The sequence below is a fragment of the Procambarus clarkii genome, chromosome 69 (assembly GCF_040958095.1).
Source record: "Procambarus clarkii isolate CNS0578487 chromosome 69, FALCON_Pclarkii_2.0, whole genome shotgun sequence".
Classification (NCBI taxonomy): domain Eukaryota; kingdom Metazoa; phylum Arthropoda; class Malacostraca; order Decapoda; family Cambaridae; genus Procambarus; species Procambarus clarkii.
The window spans coordinates 12,752,901-12,778,154 of record NC_091218.1 but is presented as its reverse complement, the minus strand read 5'-3'; the positions used below and the strand labels follow the sequence as shown (position 1 = coordinate 12,778,154).

At 41.3% G+C, this 25,254-nt stretch overlaps 1 protein-coding gene across 1 annotated transcript; it reads right to left on the bottom strand.

Annotated features, from left to right (window-relative positions):
• Positions 1-1,866: 1,866 nt before the first annotated feature.
• On the bottom strand, positions 1,867-25,076 carry BckdhA (Branched chain keto acid dehydrogenase E1 subunit alpha). Its single transcript, XM_045765302.2, has 9 exons — positions 24,894-25,076; positions 22,482-22,643; positions 18,680-18,875; positions 16,159-16,320; positions 14,188-14,332; positions 11,110-11,313; positions 10,212-10,383; positions 9,685-9,779; positions 1,867-4,559 (listed from the first exon to the last, which is right to left on the bottom strand). Exons 1-9 carry the CDS (start codon positions 25,032-25,034, stop codon positions 4,484-4,486), a joined length of 1,353 nt encoding a protein of 450 aa, XP_045621258.2. The 5' UTR covers positions 25,035-25,076; the 3' UTR covers positions 1,867-4,483.
• Positions 25,077-25,254: the final 178 nt, after the last annotated feature.

Genomic DNA, 25,254 nt, shown 5'->3' with positions numbered 1-25,254 from the left:
GGAAGTAAATCATGAAATCAAATTCAACTTCAGATAGCACTCGAGCGCGTATATGAATCCAAAGCTAACACGATAATTGTAAGTGACTCCTTGTCATCCTTGACTGCCCTCAGCTCCCCAAGGCATAACTGTGACGTTCTTATCTCTGAAGCTAGACACAGATATAGTGAAATAATCAATGATGGCGTCAGAGTTTGTCTCCTGTGGATTCCTTCCCTTATTGGTCTCCGAATACATGATAGAACTGATGAGTTGGCTAAGACTTTTGCTCGTAAAGAGGCAATTGATTACCAACTTGGACTGCCTTTGAGCAGCCTGAGGGGCAGCAATATCCCAGGAACATCAACTAAATTTCAGAGACTTGAGGCAAAGTGAGATTCACACCATTTACTCCATCTATCATCATTCTATTATGCAGGAAGAATCGCACGTCTATGGGTCATCCAATAATGTTAGCAGACTTCTAGATGTTACCACTGCTAGGCTTATCTAAATCTATCATCATTCTATTATGCAGGAAGAACCGCACGTCTATGGGTCATCCAATAATGTTAGCAGACTTTTAGATGTTACCACTGCTAAGCTTAGGCTCGGCTAAAAGTACCTCTGGGAATTTGTAACATCTGCTGATGTAGATTTGACTAAATGTAAACTCTGTCAGCAGAACTATTCGCATACTTTGCGTCATTATATAATGGAATGTGAAAAAATCGCGGAATTCAGAGATAACACCATCAATAGTGTCCAAGAAATGTGTAAGTACTTCATTCATAATGATGTGCTGGCCGAAATCTTAGCGAAGTATCCAAAATTTGCTTACTGTAGATAATGCATGCGCATGACTGTAAAGCTGCCGCCCAGTTAGGTGGGTGTGGAGCAAGACTTGTAACTGTATGTGACTCACCATAGATGTAAAGTGCCTTGTATAGTGACTGTTGTGAGCCTCTTGTTGATCACTTGTGACACAAAAGATTATTGATGTGTGTATTTGTGTGGGTGATTAGATATGTATGTGTATGTATATATGTATACGTATATATATATGATCTAATTCATATATATATATGATCTAATTCATTCCATGCTTCTTTATAAATTTCCTCTAGATACCTGTACCTTATTTCTTGTGGCATCATGTTAGACTTTTTCATTGTCATTTCGATCATAATCCTGCATGGGTCATCCTCCCATGGAGGTAACCTCTTTACAGGCATGAGCTTACGTGCTTGCTCAAGCAGGTTAAGTTCTTCGAGGTAGCAGACTGATCTGTGATGCCATTTTTTGCTTCTGTTTCCTCCCGTAAGTAGCACAGAACTTTAGTTTTTTCTTGCTAATATCATTGTAATTGAGATCTCTGGACATTGAAGATGTCCACGACAACTGTGGACATCAAGAGAAAATTAGATTTTTTCTAAAAAAAAGTGCCGGACCAACCGGGCTGTGGTGGGTATGTGGTCCACCAAGCAACAGCCTGGTGGACCAAGCTCTCAAGTCAAGCCTGGCCTCGGGCCAGGCTTGGGGAGTAGAACTACTCCCAGAACCCCATCAAGCAAGGAATAAAGCAGGTATCATTTGTAGCATATTGTGGCCTAGTGGTTTTGTGTGCGCGCTTGGGAGTACCCAGTGTATGGGTTCCAATCCTCCTCACAGTTCCTAATGATCCTCTTGTTGATACATCACATGAACCTGATTTCACGCTGCACTACACTATTTAAATAAAAAAGTATGTTTTTAAGAAACGATTACAGTACTATTTAAAGCACACTAAATTGAAAAAATAAATGTCCTGATATTTTTGTACCGAATTAGACCAGGATTTTGCATAGCTCTGGTATGGGGGCAGGTTCTTGAAACATAAAAATACTATTCATAATTATTTGTATTTTATTATAGAGTACAGTAATTGATTTCTTTAAACAAAATATACATGAGATTCTCTATCTACAGGACTGAAAGTCAAAACCATGACTTACCTCACACTAATTTTATAACCATAATATTGCTGGTCCATAAAAAACACATTCTAAGCTTTAAATACAAATCGACATCCTCAATATTTACTCAAATTTGTACATTACTACGTGTGAAAAAACATTCCACATCTATTGAACAGTTGAATGAATTTGTTATATATTCAATGCCATTCAAGTTACATTTATATCTTATTTCTGAATAATATATATTCATATGGAAATGTATATTTCCCTTATTAAGACTACTCATAGCCCAGTCCATAAGCCTATGGCCTCACATGTGGGGTCCACGGTCCATGACCCACACACCCCAGGTTAATGGAATACACTATATTCATTAGTATGACAAAGTCACAAATTCCTATTTTGAGTTAAAAATATTTTGATCAATTTCTAGCTTGTCTGCTTCTGCGTTCTCATCATAGCTGAAGTTGGCACCAAAACCTATCAAAATATGTACAGTATTTTGTAACTTCTAAATACTCTAAGTAACACATACCTTGGCAAAAAAAAAAAAAAAAAAAAGGACTCCTGTCAATAACATAGTACAGTATTCTGCAATTATTTATATACCAATTAATACTAATCAAAGATTTATATATTATTAAGAGTGGGAAATGCCAGGTAACTGTCGCATATTCGAGAAAGCTTAACTTCTCCTACAGATTAATCTTAAAATCTGTAAATACATCTATTTGATTTTATACAGGTCTCCAATAATGTTAATAATGCAGCAAAGATAAATACACGACATACAGTATAATGGCACACTTGAAATTTGCCAAATGAGAGCCCATACGGTCTCCTTTAATAACGTATGGCAGACTAGATGAAAATCAACTCTTCTAATAGGCATGCATGCACACACACTACATTATCTGTCCTGATTGATGTATCTATCATTTATGTACTGAATTGAGAATTGTTAATTAAATTATGTAATACACAGCTACTTAATTTTATAGAGTACCTTTAGTTTCTTGGATGTGGACAACAAAATATCCTTCTCAAGGTGTTGTGGGGATTAACTACAACAGTTGTATTATGCACAGGAACAACTAATGTAGTCTTGGAGAAGTAATTCTTGTGTTCTTACCTGTGAGTATTCTGATAAAGTGAGAATCGGTAACAAATGGGAGTGACAACCGAGGGAAGAAAATATTTCCGGGACGAGGGTTCGACCTCCACTGTACTACAGAGGATGAGTCACAACAATATGGCTGAACATATGATGACTAAACCACACCACAAGATGGAGAAACGACGATGTTTCATCACATACGACTTGATAATGGTCCAAGATGGACCGAAACGTTGTCGTTTCTCACTCTTCTCGTGTGTGGTTTGGTCGCCATTGTACTGCCTCAACAGCTTTTTGCAGAGACATTGCAGTCTTGTGAATTCACTGTGTGTAGAAACTTGCTGCTGTGGTTCACCAACAAGGGAAAAACACTTTTCCAGCTAACATTCTACAAATGAGTTCAGGGATGCAAGTTTGATCAAACTATATGGCCTCAATATTTTCTCATTACAACATTATGTTCTCGTGATTTCATTGTGCGCGAACCCTGAAGAGTATGCAATTTGTTTTCCGGTGTTTCTCAATAGAGTGTACACAGTTCCAATGCAACTTACCCTCTCACCTGATGTATTTTATATGCTAGAGTCCCCAACATACATAATAAGGGGGTACTAAAAAACGTAGCAGCTCATTCTTATCCGTGTTTTCAATGCATAGTTTGATTAGGTTAAGTGGGTGGCTTGGGTTTGCATGCTCTAGTAACTCTGATTTTGCATGTTGCGGCAAGTTGAGAGAATGGCCAGCACAATGGGCCAACACTCCTTGTGTAGTTTCTTACATGCTTGCTAGTGCTTAAATAGCAGCTGCATTACACGGGCTAATAATAAATTGGTAATTATCAAAAGACAGCACCAAGTCGGGGACACTAATAATAAATCTTCTCATGTTCTTAAGTCACGTGACACAATCGAGAGGAATGAAATGTATGAAAACATTCAACAACACTTTACGAACTTGTTCTAATATTCAAACCACTTTGGATGATCAGGGAACGCAACCATGAGCTCCACATCCACGACAGTGTATTAGCCAACTTGTACTCGCCTAATTGTGCTTGCGGGGGTTGAGCTTTGGCTCTTTGGTCCCGCCTCAGCTTGTATGGACAGAGCAATGCTAACCAATCCCCACACACATTGTCACAAAACAAAATCCAATGATTCTCAAGTACTAATTTTAATAAATTGCAGAATCTTCCTACTTTTCTTTCACTGCATAAAAACACAAATGCATACATAAATGCTTTTGACAGTTTCAGTAAAGAGTACCAGAAAATAAAATACTATAGGGAGGCATTTTTTCAATTTGTTCAAACCTTGAAATAAATATACTGTACAGCAGCTTAAATATACGTGGATAAATGGCAGACCTATTATCAGCTACACTCCAATAGCTAATTTTATATCTGTACTTTTCTAAGGCATAATAAATCCTATTTCGCAAAATTCTTGACAGGATAATGGTCCTCGTATTCCTCGACATGAGCATTCATGTACTCATACTGGTCTCTGTGGAAAAAAAATGGGCAAATAAGTAATTATCAAAAGAAGGCACCAAGTCTGGAGAACTATTTAACACCATTTGCAGCACAAAACTATAAACTATATATAGATATCATTTAGGACGCCAATCCGGGAGCAAAAATGACAAGACGAGCACTGCTAAAAGTATCAGATTCACCAAGGATTTTATGAAGGAACATTAATTAGTGCACTGCATTAAAATATGACACCTCCCGGGGTGTGCAGAAAATAAATTATTTCCAAAAAATTATTTTCTCTTCTTATATTGTTAAAATGTGGTCTCTGGTCACGGGAACTTAAAATAAAAGACTGTATGTGACAAACTTTAGCGGTGATGGAGCTGAGAAGTTGAGGAATTTATGGGGCGCTCGGGGACACTGGACTCCGCCACCCCGTGGGGGTGGCAGTTGCCACGAATATAATTTTTCATATTTATTTCAATGTCTCTCATTCGTTTCTTCTGCTTTTTTTTTTTGCTGTAATATTATTCAAACGTGTGTAAATAGTAAAATTTATATAGTTCAATGTGTGGAACATGGCTATGTTCAAAATTTTGGAGCTCATATATGGTGACATGTATATTATATTCCAAGATCAATCAAACAGTGTTTTTTGCTGTTAGTACACGACATACACACACACACGTTGTATATAATTATCTACAGTTTTGTGCACCATAAAGATTGTGTGAGCATTACTGCCCCCACCAGAACAGCTTAGTGGTTCATAATCACACAAGTAAATGTAAATAATATACAAGTGTGTATACAGCTTAAAAAAAAAAAGAGTACTCTTAAGCAAATAATATAGACACATCTTAGTGATATGAATATATTTGAGCATTCCGATGTTCCACATATTTTGTTATATAATATTCTCAGTCACGCATATGAATAACATTACTGAAAAGGAAGGGGGGGAACTAATCAGAGACACAGAAATAAATATGTACAGGGGTACCTCGGTTTAAGAGTTTAATCCGTTCCTGGAGACGGCTCGTATTCCGAAAACTCGTATTCCGAAGCTAATTTCCCCATAAGAAATAATGGGAAATGAATTAATCCGTTCCTGACTACCCCAAAAACCCCACATCAAACTAAATTTTTATACCTAATTCATCTAAATAAACCTACAAAACTATGTTCAAGCTATTACTTACCTTGCTGTTGAATGCTGTAGGCGTATAGAAGATGGTGAGGAGGGGGAAGGAGGAGAGGAGTTACTGTTTGGAAGGGGAGTCCCCTTCCATTATCACATCAGGCAGTGAGGACTTCACTGGTGAGCACACTGGCACATTTTGCCTGCATACCACTAGGACTTGTTTGTCTTACTAAGAATCTGTCTAAAGACACTTGTTTTTCCCTACATTTTAACACTTGTCTGTAGTAAGACATCACATTGTCATTTAAAAGGTCAATGCAACGGCCTGCTTCAGCTTTATCTGGGTGAGGTTTTTCAACAAAACTTTGCAGTTCTTCCCATACTTCACACATTTTCTTAATCAAGAAGGGACATCCTCTACTACCTCTACTCACAGCTATTTTCTTAGGTTGAACCTTATCAATGGCTTTCTTGAGACCCATGGCGAGATATATAATAACTTTTATGCTCAAGTGGCCAAAAAACCGACATAAAACTGTAAATCCTTGTGAAGAATTCAGGTGGGATAGTCACTGGGCGGGAGACAATGGTAAACTGAGGGGCGGAGGGGCGACGATCACCGTACCACCACGCGCTAGGTCGGCCTGAACGCGCATCAACAAACTCGCGTTCCGAGGTAACCCTCGCCTACCGAGACACATTTTCCGAGGAAATCCGGCTCGTATTCCAAAAAACTCGCATACAGGGACACTCGTGTTCCGAGGCACCACTGTAAAACACATTCACGGCAACTCTGGCCTGACAGCTGGCCCCGGGCAACCACCTCAGGGCGACAGTTTTTTTTTTTTTTTTTTTTTTTTTTTTAGATATATACAAGAGTTGTTTCATTCTTGTACTGCTGCAGGTAACGACCTTAGGGCGACTACCTGACAACTGGCTCCGGGCAACGAGCTCGGGGCGACTGCCTGACAGCTGGCTTCGGGCAACCACCTCAGGGCAACTGCTTGACAGCTGGCTCCGGGCAACTACCCCGGGGCGACTGGTTGACAGCTAGCTGCGGGTAACATCCTCGGGGCGACTGCCTGACAGCTGGCTCCAGGCAACAACCTCGTTTCGGCTGCATGACAGCTGGCTGCGGGCAACGACCTCAGGCCGACCGGTTGACAGCTAGCTGCGGGCAACCCCCCCGGGGCGACTGCCCAATTAATGCCCATGAATTGTGACGTCATGGCGAGGGTTTCTGGCTTTACTCCGGCCAAGTCAGTCACATACAAAATGTCTATTATTTTTCCCATGATCAGAGGAAAAATCATTTTAACATTAGAAGTAACAAAAAAATTGGCGTAACTTTTTTTCATTTTACGCACACCAACAATGTTGGAGCAACATTGGTGGAGCCAAGAGGTTAAATGCACCACGCGATAGAATAGGTCAAATGAAGAGTTACCATAGGGAAAATGAATACAGTATTCATGGCACAGTATCATTTGTTTCAGTTCCAAACCTAACTTAATAATTTGCTAGTAACCTTAGCCTAAGGCAATAATACATTTATAAGACTTTACTAGTTGTTTTATATTTTGTGTAAAGCTGGAAAGCAACATCCTTGCATATAATATTCCCTAAACAAACATTTTGGGGCCTCGTATGAATAGCCTGCACCTGGCCATCCAAAATCCAGTTATTTTGGGCCAAGCCCATTGTGAACAACAAGGCAAATGGGGAGGGGAAGGTCCTCTGACAAGCCACTGGCCTCCTGTCCTCGTCGAGGCCACTAGGGTTGGTGGCCCTCGGGTAAATCGGATAAATCAGGAATTTTATACATTTTTGATAGTGATAAACATGTGTTGCCTCCCTCCACACTCCCTCATAACATGTGTCATCTCCCCCAGTTCTTCCCCCTCCACACTCCCTCATAACATGTGTCATCTCCCCCAGTTCTTCCCCCTCCACACTCCCTCATAACATGTGTCATCTCCCCCAGTTCTTCCCCCTCCACACTCCCTCATAACATGTGTTACCTCCCCCAGTTCTTCCCCCTCCACACTCCCTCATAACATGTGTCATCTCCCCCAGTTCTTCCCCCTCCACACTCCCTCATAACATGTGTTACCTCCCCCTCCACACTCCCTCATAACATGTGTTACCTCCCCCTCCACACTCCCTCATAACATGTGTTACCTCCCCCTCCACACTCCCTCATAACATGTGTTACCTCCCCCAGTTCTTCCCCCTCCACACTCCCTCATAACATGTGTTACCTCCCCCTCCACACTCCCTCATAACATGTGTTGTCTCCCCCAGTTCTTCCCCCTCCACACTCCCTCATAACATGTGTTACCTCCCCCAGTTCTTCCCCCTCCACACTCCCTCATAACATGTGTCACCTCCCCCAGTTCTTCCCCCTCCACACTCCCTCATAACATGTGTTACCTCCCCCAGTTCTTCCCCCTCCACACTCCCTCATAACATGTGTCACCTCCCCCAGTTCTTCCCCCTCCACACTCCCTCATAACATGTGTTACCTCCCCCAGTTCTTCCCCCTCCACACTCCCTCATAACATGTGTCATCTCCCCCAGTTCTTCCCCCTCCACACTCCCTCATAACATGTGTCATCTCCCCCAGTTCTTCCCCCTCCACACTCCCTCATAACATGTGTCATCTCCCCCAGTTCTTCCCCCTCCACACTCCCTCATAACATGTGTCATCTCCCCCAGTTCTTCCCCCTCCACACTCCCTCATAACATGTGTTGTCTCCCCCAGTTCTTCCCCCTCCACACTCCCTCATAACATGTGTCATCTCCCCCAGTTCTTCCCCCTCCACACTCCCTCATAACATGTGTTACCTCCCCCAGTTCTTCCCCCTCCACACTCCCTCATAACATGTGTTACCTCCCCCAGTTCTTCCCCCTCCACACTCCCTCATAACATGTGTTACCTCCCCCAGTTCTTCCCCCTCCACACTCCCTCATAACATGTGTTACCTCCCCCAATTCTTCCCCTCCACACTCCCTCATAACATGAGTCGCCTCCCCCAGTTCTTCCCCCTCCACACTCCCTCATAACATGTGTCATCTCCCCCAGTTCTTCCCCTTCCACACTCCCTCATAACATGAGTCGTCTCCCCCAGTTCTTCCCCCTCCACACTCCCTCATAACATGAGTCGTCTCCCCCAGTTCTTCCTCCCTCCACACTCCCTCATAACCATATGCACACTTCCTCATAACCATCTAATATAACTCTTAAAGGTATTTGATTTTCCCCAATACATTTTTGTTAGCATGAATAAAAAATGTAATTGAACCCAGATCATTTAGATTCAAACGTTGGCAAATTCAGTTTTTACAAATAATTTTACATTTTTTTGCAATTTATCACTGAATGTTTAGGAGGAATCTTTGACTATATTCATGCATAATAGTTAATGCAAATTGTAAACAGATTTTTAATTAAAGAAATAAAATTATGATAAAACCAGGTCATTACATAATTAGGAAAAATTACTTTGCGACTTGTATCATTCAGATGCATCCTTGCATTTATATTATACTGAAGGAGTCAATGGAGAATTTATGACAAACAGATTTGCATGTAAAAACAAAGCCATCGTTTGCCAACACAACCGTTCACTAAATGAGGTCGGTAGTGTTGAGCCCACGCTCGCTCGAGTATGCATGCATGGAGAGGATCGGCTAAACCAAACCTCTGCCACTAGATATCACAGTAGTATATTGTCTAGTTAGCATACAATGCCTGAAGGCATTAATCAACGTTATCAATTCTTCACAAAATATGAAGGTCCTTTTTCTTATCTACTTTGAGCACTCAAACTAATGCTGCTATCTCTGTCACATTGCAGTGATAAAACTCTACCTCCATCAGCATAACATTATTACCATCAGAGGATTTGGAAGCCTTGCAAACTAACCTAACATAAATGTGATAACCGAACATAAAAATATGTATGTTCAAATATTGACTAACCGAGGCCTTACTTATTCAACTTACCGAATGTGGTTAGGCATTTCCTTGTAGACATCTGTAAACATTTCTTTCCAACTAGGCTTCAGACGACGCTCGGCTCTAGCAAAGGCCTGCATTACCTGCGACCAAAGACCAGGTTCATTAACTTCATACACTCATAACTGAATAATTATTTACTTTAACCTACACTTTGGTAAAGAGGATGTTAGTAGTACAAACTGACATTTGTGTAATACAAACTGTCTGAAAACAAATATTAATGAAGGTGAAATGGTGTCAATTTTTTTTAGTGCAGTACAAGTACAGTAGTGTGACTTCACTAAACACGGAGTGTTTCAGATGGCCCATATATTACAGGTACTAGAGATAATGGACAGTAGTCAATTCAGGCCTGAATGAGTAACAGATAATCAATCATGCAACCAAAATGCCCTTTTGCATACCACACAAATTTAGAGTTGAACACAATACATTTTCTAGTCATGTACAGTATAACAAACCTGAAGCATGCTAAAAAGGAAAGTACTTGACAAACAAAATTGGCTTTGTACCTGGCGTTTACAATCATCTTTCCATTGTTTTTCCTTTGTTTCATCCCACCATCCTTGAGCAGTCAGGTAGGCACGTAAGCGTGCAATAGGGTGCTGCGTCGAGTCCCAGTGACGCACCTCATCTACAGAGCGGTAAGCCGAGCTGTCATCTGATGTGCTATGGTGGCCAATTCTAAGAATGATACAACAAATATATAATTACAGCACTGAACAATAAAAAATGAGTAACATTAATTTTAGCATTTTATCAGCCATGATGTCTAGATTGCATAATCATTTTTGCAGTGAAAATTGGGCCACGAATGCAAAATTTTAAACATTCCATCTGATTATATTTCCACATCTCTGTGTTTAGACTGACAGCATTAATTGCTAAGCTAAATAGGAATTTCTGTCTTAAACCATCTATTAGTCACAATCAGTATGCATTAAAATATACTATAAAAGGTTGGTAATTTGGATTTTTGGTAACTTGAATCTCCTAGTAATCTAAATGAATTCACATTTGAGTTTTTGATCTTATAACTCAAATAGAAGTTTAGAGAAGTGAGATTTCTGCTGAATAAAAACAAAAAGATTCGAATTCGAACTATAAGTACTATTATTTTAGACGAATGGGTTCTGAAAATGGGACCTAGCAGACTGTCATGATACCTTGTCCAAAGGACACTGAATTTTACCTTAGGGGACTACCAAATACATTACCTCAGAAAATACTGTATGAGCTCACTAACCCAGATGTCGGGCTTATCCAGATGGGGGGTTCTTCCTATATAGTCTGGATAATCAAGCTCATACAGTACAGTACTGTAAAACTAAAAAAACACTAAAAAGGTACAGCAGACAAGTAATACAGTAATGTACTAATAATTACAAAGGTCAGATGCAGCTGCAGTACCTGTAAGTCATAGCTTCTATGAGAACTGGTCGATTTTCCGTAATGGTAATGTGACGTGCAGCTTTGGTGACATTGTACACGGCAAAAACGTCATTGCCATCGACACGAATGGTGGCCATTCCATATGCTGGTCCTCGAGCAGCTACACCATCTCCCCGATACTGCTCACTCGTAGGGGTTGAAATGGCATATCCATTGTTACGACTGAAAAGTAATCGATTTCATGACAAGTTATAAAATATTTGAGCTTGGATAATATTTTATAAGTGCATATTTGGTGTGTGTTAATAGGAGATTTGGCCTTTAGTGGTGGATGGTACACATATATACAATTAACTCAATCATTTTCTGTATTCACTATAATGTTTAAATGCCACACACTTTAACAAGAATGTTATCAAAAAGCACAAAGCCTGGGAGACCATAGAGCACCATCCGTGTCACCAAGTATTCAAGAGTATTCAAGGGGAAGGGGGGGTGGGTGGGTGGGGGTAGCTAGCTGCCTGTCCCCTGACACAATGAATTATTATTTAATGATACTGTGTCACTACAACTTTTGTAAGAGGTAAACAGTGGGAGTAGCTGGGGTGTTGTACACACAGCAGGAGTAAGCAGGTAAACAGTGGGAGTAGCTGGGGTGTTGTACACACAGCAGGAGTAAGCAGGTAAACAGTGGGAGTAGCTGGGGTGTTGTACACAGCAGGAGTAAGCAGGTAAACAGTGGGAGTAGCTGGGGTGTTGTACACACAGCAGGAGTAAGCAGGTAAACAGTGGGAGTAGCTGGGGTGTTGTACACACAGCAGGAGTAAGCAGGTAAACAGTGGGAGTAGCTGGGGTGTTGTACACACAGCAGGAGTAAGCAGGTAAACAGTGGGAGTAGCTGGGGTGTTGTACACAGCAGGAGTAAGCAGGTAAACAGTGGGAGTAGCTGGGGTGTTGTACACAGCAGGAGTAAACAGTGGGAGTAGCTGGGGTGTTGTACACACAGCAGGAGTAAGCAGGTAAACAGTGGGAGTAGCTGGGGTGTTGTACACAGCAGGAGTAAACAGTGGGAGTAGCTGGGGTGTTGTACACACAGCAGGAGTAAGCAGGTAAACAGTGGGAGTAGCTGGGGTGTTGTATACACAGCAGGAGTAAGCAAGTAAACAGTGGGAGTAGCTGGGGTGTTGTACACACAGCAGGAGTAAGCAGGTAAACAGTGGGAGTAGCTGGGGTGTTGTACACAGCAGGAGTAAGCAGGTAAACAGTGGGAGTAGCTGGGGTGTTGTACACAGCAGGAGTAAGCAAGTAAACAGTGGGAGTAGCTGGGGTGTTGTACACACAGCAGGAGTAAGCAGGTAAACAGTGGGAGTAGCTGGGGTGTTGTACACAGCAGGAGTAAGCAGGTAAACAGTGGGAGTAGCTGGGGTGTTGTACACAGCAGGAGTAAACAGTGGGAGTAGCTGGGGTGTTGTACACACAGCAGGAGTAAGCAGGTAAACAGTGGGAGTAGCTGGGGTGTTGTACACAGCAGGAGTAAACAGTGGGAGTAGCTGGGGTGTTGTACACAGCAGGAGTAAGCAGGTAAACAGTGGGAGTAGCTGGGGTGTTGTACACACAGCAGGAGTAAGCAGGTAAACAGTGGGAGTAGCTGGGGTGTTGTACACAGCAGGAGTAAACAGTGGGAGTAGCTGGGGTGTTGTACACACAGCAGGAGTAAGCAAGTAAACAGTGGGAGTAGCTGGGGTGTTGTACACAGCAGGAGTAAACAGTGGGAGTAGCTGGGGTGTTGTACACACAGCAGGAGTAAGCAGGTAAACAGTGGGAGTAGCTGGGGTGTTGTACACACAGCAGGAGTAAGCAGGTAAACAGTGGGAGTAGCTGGGGTGTTGTACACACAGCAGGAGTAAACAGTGGGAGTAGCTGGGGTGTTGTACACACAGCAGGAGTAAGCAGGTAAACAGTGGGAGTAGCTGGGGTGTTGTACACACAGCAGGAGTAGCTGGGGTGTTGTACACACAGCAGGAGTAAGCAGGTAAACAGTGGGAGTAGCTGGGGTGTTGTACACACAGCAGGAGTAAGCAGGTAAACAGTGGGAGTAGCTGGGGTGTTGTACACACAGCAGGAGTAAGCAGGTAAACAGTGGGAGTAGCTGGGGTGTTGTACACAGCAGGAGTAAGCAGGTAAACAGTGGAAGTAGCTGGGGTGTTGTACACACAGCAGGAGTAAGCAGGTAAACAGTGGGAGTAGCTGGGGTGTTGTACACACAGCAGGAGTAAGCAGGTAAACAGTGGGAGTAGCTGGGGTGTTGTATACACAGCAGGAGTAAGCAGGTAAAGAGTGGGAGTAGCTGGGGTGTTGTACACACAGCAGGAGTAAGCAGGCAAACAGTGGGAGTAGCTGGGGTGTTGTACACAGCAGGAGTAAACAGTGGGAGTAGCTGGGGTGTTGTACACACAGCAGGAGTAAGCAGGTAAACAGTGGGAGTAGCTGGGGTGTTGTACACAGCAGGAGTAAACAGTGGGAGTAGCTGGGGTGTTGTACACAGCAGGAGTAAACAGTGGGAGTAGCTGGGGTGTTGTACACAGCAGGAGTCAGCATGTCAACAGTGGGAGTAGCTGGGGTGTTTTACAAAAAATTACGAATGTTAATTTTTGGATATTTCTGGTAAAAAATTTGACTCGGTAATGTATGGGGGTGGACCCCATATGATTAAGATTACTGAGCATGGACAGTATACTATAAACGATGCTGTTCCTAATGAGTTTTTATTCTTACTTGATTTTGCATCTACAACTATCCCTACTTCTACTCCTGTTACTACTACTATTATTACTAAGCAACAACAAGTCAACACAGGTTGTGAAATCAAAATCTCATAATTATTAAACAGCAATAATCCCACCCACTGAGTAGGGTCTGAAGGCCTGAGAAAAAGTTAAGAGCGTCTATGTCACTGCTACTCTTTAACCAACCCAACCTAACAACAACCTAACTTTACCCAACTTAATGAAAATAACAGATAGAATGAGATGTGTGATGTCACTATCATGCTAAAATGTTAATGCCAGTACAGGTTTTGGATCCTACTGCACCCACCAGAAGAAGATTACAGGACACTCAAGGGTTGCAGAGAAATTGAATGCAGCGTGAGCATCACCTTCACTGGACGTTCCTTCTCCAAAGTAACAGATGACACACTTGCCATTTTGGGCGCGCTTGTAGGCGTATGCACTTCCAACAGCTAAGTGGGCAAAAATACAAAGTAGATGTTAAACAAAACTTAAGAAGACAAAATAAGCATTTATTCTCCTCTTGTTCCACAGTTATATATCTGAACTCATACAACCATTGCACAAAAAAAATCACACAAACGTGATACAGGCATATCTATGAGGAAACATCGAAGCCGTACACGATGAGTTTAGGAAAACTGGTTTGATCCCATTGTACAGCTTCAATAATCTCTAATATAAGCACTTTATGAATTCACACAAGATAGGTCAGCGGTTAAAAGTATGATTCACACATATATCTGGAACCCCCAAGAATTCTTGGAACAAACTACTGTACTATGATTTGTATCACGGAATATGTTTTTAAAATTAAAAAATAAACTTCTTTTAGTGGAAGCACCAGCCTCAGTAGCCCCAGGAAGCATGCTAGGAGAAGTGGTGTTGGCATCAATTCTTTCACGGTGCAATACAACTTAGTTGTCTGCTTAAATATTACCACATTCACATATTACAATTTAAACACACATGTTTACATGGTCATTTATAGTCATCTGCCTCATATCCACTGGTCTAGTGCAGTACTGTATAGTACATGCAGTGTTTCTGTTTGGCACAAATATTCATCCTGGCTACAGCACAGATAATGTGCCTGGTAAAAGCCATAACATTCAGCATTTTCTTAGCATATTTAATTGGCAAACAGTTGTAAGGAACTAGTTTCTGCATGGACCACAGGAGGCATTCCAGGGCCCAGCTCATAGTTTCCTATGACAAGCTGAAGATGGCAAGCTAGTCTAGCTCAATGTTGTCTGTCTTAAGACACCTTGGGGCCTCAAACCACAGCCCATACAACATTCAACACAGCTTGACTGACTGGAGCTGGTATTTGGGCTCGTTGACCAGCGCAGCAAGTGGAGGATCCCCGGATAGTAGCAAAGTTAGAAAGTACTATCCCCGGATAGTAGCAAAGTTAGAAAGTACTATCCCCGGATAGTAGCAAAGTTAGAAAGTACTATCCCCGGATAGTAGGAAAGTTAGAAAGTACTATCCCCGGATAGTAGCAAAGTTAGAAAGTACTATCCCCGGATAGTAGGAAAGTTAGAAAGTACTATCCCCGGATAGTAGGAAAGAGCACTACTGAGCCAGTCATCAAGGGAGGCCAAGACACGTCCTCAGATTACTTACTTATATTTGTTTATTTAAATAAAATGACTTTCTAAATTTAGCCAATAACATTTTACCCTTCACTGTTTATACTACCTACCGTCTCCACATTTTCTTGGGTAACCAAGAATTTTTATTTTCTAATCTCGTGCAGCATTATGTAATTATCTAAAAAAGGAACCAAGCTGGGAAGACTATTTAGCACCATCTGAGTAGCAGGATATTCTAAGAGTTAAAATATCACTCAATGCCATGATAAAAAATATTCACCAAACTTGTCCAGCAAGTTAACTGATTAGTGGTAAATTTCACAGACAAAAAAATTAACTAGGCAAACCAAAAGTAATAATGCTATCGTTGAATTAGCAGCTAAAGAAATTTGATTTTTTTTTAGCATCAAGCTCTGAAAAAAAAAAAATCTAGTGAAAGTCATACAAGAATACAACAAAAAATACCGCTACTGCAGTAGGACTGTCATACAGGTTCTGTGGTCAGTGAAAACATATTCCTGTTGTCGGGGGGGGGGGAACGTTCCAAGATGCAGGCCACAACAATGGTCTAACTCCTGGCTACATATTCTACAGCTGGGTGAAGAGAGACATCAGGTGTAATCATACCCTGGCTCCTCGAGTGTGAGTCTAGAACACCCCCCCACCCCTGTACTACACACCTTGAGGCATCTGTGTGGCTAATGGTGAAGAAATGGTGACAAAGTTGTGCTCGTGGGACCCATAATGGACCGGCATCTGTCTCCCCTTGCCTTTATCTCCTTCATTGCCATAACATTGGTTCATAAAGCGGTCCAGGGGGAACCCTCGCCACATCAGTACACCTGTTGAAAGAACACGTTGATATTATTCTTACCATTTGCATCAAAAACATAAGAATAAAGGAAACTACAAAAAGCCTATTTACCTATACAAGGCAGCTCCTATTTGCTCACATGAGCGTCCTCGTGATAGCCCATACGTGGCAGCTCCTAATAGCCCATATGAGGCAGATGTTATTAGTCCGTTGGAGGAAGCTTCTGTGACAGTTGTTGAGGTGACTTGAGTGGAGACCTGAAGGGTGACCTAACCTACGACTCTGTCCCAGGGAGGTGAGGTAGTCACATAAGAATAATGGTAACTGCAGGAGGCCTATTGGGCCATACGAGGCAACTCCTATTTATAACCACCCAATCCTACTCATATACATGTCCAACCCATGCTTGAAACAATCAAGAGAGCCCCCATCTCTACTACGTTACGCAGTAATTGGTTGCACTTAATTAATTCCACCACCTCGTGTAGTTTTAAAGATTAGTGGGCTAATCCCTTTGCCAAGAAGTTACCAGCTACAGATCCGTTAACCCTTAAACCGTGCATACTGGGGCCCCGGAAGCGAAAAATATTTGAATTATGGAAAAAATTTCAAATGTTACACAAATCTCCAATTTATTGGCTTCAGTGTTATGAAACTTAAAATATTTTCAGAAATTGATTTTAGACAAATTTTTGTAAAATATGAACATTTGGTTGATAAGGAGAACAGTTCCCCTTAACTGGAACCGAGGGATAATGCAGTAATAAAGAGATGCAAGCACCTCAAGGTAGGGGCCTCGTAGCCTGGTGGATAGCGCGCAGGACTCGTAATTCTGTGGCGCGGGTTCGATTCCCGCACGAGGCAGAAACAAATGGGCAAAGTTTCTTTCACCCTGAATGCCCCTGTTACCTAGCAGTAAATAGGTACCTGGGAGTTAGCCAGCTGTCACGGGCTGCTTCCTGGGGGTGGAGGCCTGGTCGAGGACCGGGCCGCGGGGACACTAAAGCCCCGAAATCATCTCAAGATAACCATCTCAAGATAACCATCTCAAGATAACCATCTCAAGATAACCATCTCAAGATAACCTGTCCAATGCTCAAAGAAGAATAGTAGTAAGAAGTGTCAACAAAGTGGATATGCAGCTGGTGCCTTTATAGCATTACTGAGTAATACATAATAACACAAATAATACCGAGTATGTTATTATCCTCTATTTTGTTATATATCATATACATACATTGTCCAATGGTAATATGTGACTTTTACTTTCATCAATGTCCCAAAAACGTTTTTTTTTTTTATTTTAGTTTTTTCTCCTTTGTTTATTCTGATTTTGTTGTAACGTTTACATCCTGGAGAGTGGGGGTTCTCCAGGATGTAAACCCTTCCCGAACTATGTGAAGATAGAATAAAATTGGTCAACAAATAAATCAGTCACAACTCGCAGAACTTGGAACCTTAAGCTTTTTCAAACACTATTTTCTTTGTGTCTTTAGGTTGTTTTGATGTTTATGAACCAGATATGGGCTTTTTCACTTATATAAAGTTTACCCTAAATAAATCCCCTAAATCATTATAATTATTATAATCATCCCTATATTTTGTTTTTTCTGGGGGGTTATTTTTTCTATTAATTTTTTTCTATAACGGAGGAGAGCCGCAACCGGACACAAAACATGATGCACCTCTAGCCGAACCAACCAAGCATCAACAATCCAGGGACCCCTCCGGAATGCAGCAGTCTCATTCTTCGCCAGAAAAGAAGAAGACTGCAGACGAACAAACCGATCACCCCGACCGAAGGAGCAAAAACCGGCGCATCGCTTTCTAACCATCGCTTCTCTAATGAATGTACAGTACGCCCTCCCAAACCTGGACCCAAATATAACGGATACTCTCGAAAACATACAGATACAGTACTAACTAAATCATACAGACACTAACTCTAAAAACTAATGGATACTCTCTAAAACAAACTCCAAAATTCCCTCCAAGATATAGATGTTAAAAAAAAATATCCAGTTCGTGAAGGAAAAGGGAACTATCAAGAGAAAAGCACCAAGCCATTATGGCTATATAGCACTTGGAAGGGATCAGGGTAAGGATTTGGGATGGGACGTGGCGAAAGGAATCCTGAAGCAAGACACTAAAATCTAAAATGTGTACAGCAATTTCCATCAAATCATATTTGTTCATTTCATTGCTAATCTTGATAATGAATACAGTCATGCAGTTCTGGATAATGCACTAGATCTATTTATCAATATTTGACTAAGTCCTCTGGTTATCCATGTTTAAGTTTGCCCTAAGAAGTTCTCCAACAGCTGAACTACTAAACTAGAAGTTTTCATTGATATTATTTATGAGTGTGGTTATATATGTCTTACCTGCTTCACGGTATTGACCGTACACAAGGTCCCCTTCATCAAGAGCTGCAGCCGAGCCAATGTGAGTTCCTTCTTCACCATAGTTCGTCATGTAAAAGGATATTCGTCCCTGGCGCTGTGACTCGTACATAATGCGATCCATAGTGTTTAGTAGAGTCATCCTGTGATACATGCGCACCACCACCTCCTCACCTAGCTGAAGCAAGAAAACCATTTATGAAATATATACAAACTAGGACAGAAAACAGAGGCTTCTTTCACCCCCACAGGGTTATAAACCCATGGAACCTACCTGCTCGAGCTGTAAATGCCAAGGCACTGCTGTAGTTCAAAATCCCGCTGGAAAAAATAAAGAGATATGAGGGACCTTTGACATGCTGCCAGCTTCCTGTCCATGTCAAGGCCACTAGAGCAATGGTGGCCCTCAGGTGAATTCAGGTAAACAGTGAGCAGCACACTGTGTACTAAACACTATACCCATAGAATGTATTGTGCAATGACATTGGCATTTAATGACCTCTTCATTTGGAACACACTTAAGTAATCAAACAATTCTTATGCAGTTAATGTACTGTAAGTTTATGTGAAGGTACTCAATTTACCTGAACTTACCTGCGGACTACTGTCTAGTAGCCACAATGAGGACAGGAAGCCGGTGGCTTGTCAAAGGTCCTCTCATTTGTCCCGTAAATGTCCTATGAATGTACAACCATTTATGAATAAACGATTTATTGACTTGAATATTTCTGTTGTTAACCCTTAACCCTTCCACTGCTAAGGGGTCCTGAGGACATTTACACCCCTGTGCACAAGAAAAAAAAATTTTGAAAAAATTATTTCGTCTTCTAAAAATGTTAATGTGTGTTCCCCGAGCACGGGGAAAAAAAAAAATCGTAGGTGACATTTTGGGCGCAATTGACCGAGGAAGTCTGGTAAAAAGTGGGTGTTGACAGAGGTTGTCAGAGCCGGTTAGCGTCACCCGCGCTGACAGGTGAGAGTTACCACTAACATATCATCACTTAATTATTTCAATGTCTGATTTTTTCTTATTTTTTTTTGCAGTAATATTATTCAATAGTGTGTATTGTAATATATTTATATATTAAAAGTGGTGAATAATCGCTATACTCAAAAGTATGATGTGCATATTAGTGATTCAATTATTATGTTCATAAAACAAACAAATAGTTTTGTTGCTATTACACTCTATACACACGTTATATATAATAACAGTTTAAGGGTTAAACTGCGCACAGCGTATATATACGCCATAAGTAACATGTCCCACCGCGCGCATGGCGTATATATACGCCATAGGGTGCCAGGCACAATTCAAATAGCCCACGGTTACACGGGGTTCACATCAGCTTCCTCAGGGCTCTTGTAAACAGACGCCATGTTTAAAAAAAATCGTGGGCAACATTCTCCGGTGTGAGAGCCACAGTACTGTGTAAGCAACCAAGGCTGGTGCATGCAGCATGAGTTAACGGCATTGCTGTTCTGCTTGTGACCACAGCATCACCTAAAAATGTCAAAATAAATATGTAACTGCTATTATTTAGCGATGACAGTATTACAGAAGGTCCCTTGACTGTGATAAAAATGTCCAGGATTGTGATACTAGCAGGATTGTTGTGATAATTAGCTCTATGTGGGAGGCGTAATACTAAGGGACGGAGGGAGATTACTGACAGTGTGGCCACCTGTTATTGTCTGCATTCACCATACCAACTCAGTGGTTCTCTATGGTGAAAACAAATGTAGATCTTATATATAATGTGCGTATTAGTGTAATAACAACAAAAGGATTATGTTCGGAGGAGCCATTTGGGTGATGGAGGTGGCGTCATCTGCATGACTTGTCTAGCTGTGTAGAGGGTGGCCACTATGTTCTTTGGGCACCCTACAAGCTTAGGTGTTCAGTTATGGTGCATACAACATGTAGATACTTATATATAATGTGTGTATAGAGTGTAATAACATCCCAAACAGTATTGTTGGTGGAGAAATTTTAGTGCGCCTGACCTTGAATGAGTGAGGGAGGCAGCTGCCAGCTGACTGTGTGTGGAGCAATGTCTCTTAGAGCCTGAACTAACTATATCAGCTTAGTTGTACAGTTGTGGCAAACAAAACATGTAGATACTTATATATAATGTGTGAATATAGTGAAATAACTGCAAAACTATTTGTTTATTGCTTTATGAAGGTAATAATTGAATCACTAATACGAACAACATACTTTTGAGTATAACGATGATTCACACATTTTATTATATAAATCTATCACACTACTGTACACACTATTGAATAATATAACTGCAAAAATCTAAGAAAAACTCAGAGACATCGAAATAATTAGGTGATAATATCTTTGTGGCAACTCCCACCTGTCAGCTAGGGTGACGCTGACTGCCTCTGACGACCGCTCTGTCAACACCCACACTTTGCCAGACTTCCTCGGCCTATTGCGCCCAAAATATGTCACCTACGATTTTTTTCCCCCGTGCTCAGAAATTTTCAGGGAACACAAATTCACATTTTTAGAAGACGAAATAATTTTTTAGATTTTTTCTTCTTGCACACAGGGATGTAAATCTCCTCAGGACCCCTTAGCAGCTTAAGGGTTAAATAACATGCATTATGAAATAGTCTGTAAAGTACTTAGCAAAATTATAAATCTTAATTATTTTATTCTCTCAAAAGAAATGTTCATTAGGCAACACATCTCTACATCCAACTTGTACCAAACTAATCTTTAACATTCATATGTAAGGGAGGGAACAATCACCTTTTTACATTACAGGAATACATAAGAGCTGGAACATATGACCATTTTACATCACTACATAAGGGCTGGAACAATGACCATTTCACATCCCTACATGATGTTTGTCCTACAGATGTGACGATGACCAAGACTTCAATATATCAGGTGGAAGGTCGGTGGGTGTGTGCCAAATGATGGAGGATGAGACCAACTTGGGTCCGGAAGGCTCGCCCACACACGGGACATTTGTGGGTTGGTGCTACTGCAGAGGTGGAGGTTGCTCTAGCTTTGAACACGGCATGTTTCATCTGGGCCTCTGCAATCAGTCTTCTTTCTGCTGCACGGGGCCCCAGTGGTGAGTTTGCTTTTCCAAGTTGGACGGTCCTGAGCAAGCAACTCCCAAGTATTGGTGTTGATGTCCAGGTCTTTGAGGGTCACCATGAGGCAGTCCTTAAATCGTTTCTTCTGCCCCCAACAGAACGTGTGCCCTGGCATAATTTTCCATAGAGCAGCTTTTTAGGCAATCAGCTGTCAGGCATTCTGACAACATGGCCTGCACATCTGGCCTGAGTTTTGTGGAGATAGGTGAAGATGCTGGGAATACCGACCCATTCCAAGACCTCTATGTCTGGGATTTTGTCATGCCAGCTGATGTGGAGTCTGCAGATACAGCTCAAATGAAAGCAATTCAGCAGTTTGGCACATCAGCATTCCTTCACAAGGGCTCGAACAATGACCATTCCACTTTCTTACATAAGGGCTGGAAAAATAATTGTAATGAAGGCAAGTCCTTGTCCAGTAATTTCCAAAAGTTAAATCAGAGACATCACGATGTTTTGTAGTGATCTGGCTCTATAATTTACCCAGCTTTAACATTAGCTTATTGCCTGCTTTAAAATATTATTGCAATGGGCTTCAGATTTTTGCTTTTAACTATTTATTAATAAACTACTGTACATGAAAATGTTGAATGAAAATTTTATGTTAAATACAATTGAACACTAAAACACAACTAATAGGATCTTAATTATTAACCTTGGGATCAGACGCTTCATCGATAAGCTGCCCCTTACGGTCCATGACACGATATACAGGAATGCCATCATAAAGATCGGGCTGCACAAAATCAAGCTTCTCGGTCCACTTGGAGCGGGATCCGGGAAAATTAGGTTGTTCTTCTAAGCTGGAGCTCAGAGCCTGAAAGGACAAATAAAAAGTAATGATAATGCTGTATATATAATAGTGCACATAATTATACAAGCCTAAAGCAGCACATTTTTATGCAAACAGATACACTCAAGTGGCTCTGGTCACTACTCTGATAAGGTACAATAGTGCTGAATTCATTGCATCTAACTGTACAAGCAGCTTGCTTAATTAGCACTTAACACATGTATCGGACTGGAGAAATGTCACAAGTGGAGTACCACAGGGTTCAGTTCTTGCACCAGTGATGTTTATTGTCTACATAAATGATCTACCAGTTGGTATACAGAATTATATGAACATGTTTGCTGATGATGTTAAGATAATAGGAAGGATAAGAAACTTAGATGATTGTCATGCCCTTCAAGATGACTTGGACAAAATAAGTATATGGAGCACCACTTGGCAAATGGAATTTAATGTTAATAAATGCCATGTTATGGAATGTGGAATAGGAGAACATAGACCCCACACAACCTATATATTATGTGAGAAATCTTTAAAGAATTCTGATAAAGAAAGAGATCTAGGGGTGGTTCTAGATAGAAAACTATCACCTGAGGACCACAAAGAATATTGTGTGAGGAGCCTATGCCACGCTTTCTAACTTCAGAATTGCTTTTAAATACATGGATGGCGATATACTAAAGAAATTGTTCACAACTTTTGTTAGGCCAAAGCTAGAATATGCAGCGGTTGTGTGGTGCCCATGTCTTAAGAAGCACATCAACAAATTGGAAAAGGAGCAAAGACATGCCACTAAGTGGCTCCCAGAACCAAAGGACAAGAGCTACGAGGACAGGTTAGAGGCATTAAATATGCAAAAACTATTAGATAGAAGAAAAAGAGGTGATACGATCACTACATACAAAATAGTAACAGGAATCGATAAAATTGATAGGGAAGAATTCCTGAGACCCGGTACTTCAAGAACAAGAGATCATTGATTTAAACTAACGAAACAAAGCTACTGGAGACATAAGAAAATTTATTTTTGTAAACAGAGTGGTAGACGGTTGGAACAAGTTAGGTGAGAAGATGGTTGTGGCCAAAACCGTCAGTAATTTCAAAGCGTTATATGACAAAGAGTGCCGGGAAGACGGGACACCACGAGCATAGCTCTCATCGTGTAATTACACTTAGGTAATTACCTCTCCTCCTCTTCACTGTTTTCCATATGTTAACAAGAGTCGTCGATTAAGATAAGGTAAAAGATGCGAGTAGTATTCTGTATAAAATGTATTTTTAAGTTAATATTTTTGGGTGTGTGGAACGGATTAATTAAATTTACATTATTTCTCATGGGAAAATTCGTTTCGGTTTACAAATTTTTGGTGTACGAACCATCTCTTGGAACGGATTAAATTCGTAAACCAAGGAAACCAAACATGCCGTACAGCACGTTTAAAACATTTGTCAACCAAGAAAAGACGTGAATTTAGAATAAATAAGTAACCAGTAAACTGCCCGAAACGCTTTGCGTAATAGTGGCTTTAGGCATTGTATGTACTAGCTCCTATCTATAAAGCCAACAAACTTTGTAAAATCTCTTTATGTATGTACCTTTGCCTAAATAAAAATTATTATTATTATTATTACCTGTATATGAAAAAGAGCACTTATGTATATTTTAATTAACAAATAATGTTTATAGAAAGAATTATTTTTTTTTAAGAAAAATAAATATGTACCATACTGTACATAAATATATATCCCCCTCCCCCCCCCCATGACAGTGTCATGGGGGGGGGGGCTCTGCCTTCAACACACCCGACTTGGCCCGCCTGAGCCGAGCCTCTCCCCCCCCCCAGACAACCAACACCGGGGCAGCTTGCAGTCTTGTCACAGCACAACGCCCAACCCCAATGAATACAAAACCCAACAGAAATGAATGAATTTCTTTTGTCGGGGGACAGGAAGCCTGTGTGTGTATATATATACTTTAGGGTTGTATTGAGTCTTCCCCCCCCCCTCTCCGAGGTGGAACTAGGGATCCCTTCCCCCCCCCCCCGGGGAAGCAGCCTCACAACAGTTGACTAACCCCTGGGTATCTGCTTCTGCCGGGTGAACAGAAGTATTAGGCGAAACGTGCCCAACCACTTCTGTCCCGCCTGGGGATCGAACCCAGGACCCCAGATTGTGAGTGGAGAAGGAAGCCAACTATGGTTGCCATGATTGATAGCCCCTCACAGGTCACACTCCAGCTCCTGGCCCCCCGGACACCGTTACTCAAGTACTCACCCTGGTGATGAGGGCTGTGACTGGGTGCCTGTGGCCGGCCCTCGTCACTCTCCAGTCGTGGGTGGCACCAGAGGTCGCGCTCCAGCTCCTGGCCCTGGCACCGGCGAGCAGACACCAACTAAACCTGGCACTTGCCGCCATCCTTCACAGCTGATCGCCGCACACTTGAGTAAGCACCTTTAGGTGAGTACCCCTCACTCTTCTACACTTATTTGTTTATTTGTCTATTTACTTATTTATACTCTCCATGTTGACCTCAAACACTAGTAATATTATTACCTCCTGTTTCTATCTTAATATACACACAAGAAAGGATTCTTTTGGGGAAATATGATTTGTTTTAGAAAATGTGGATAAAGCA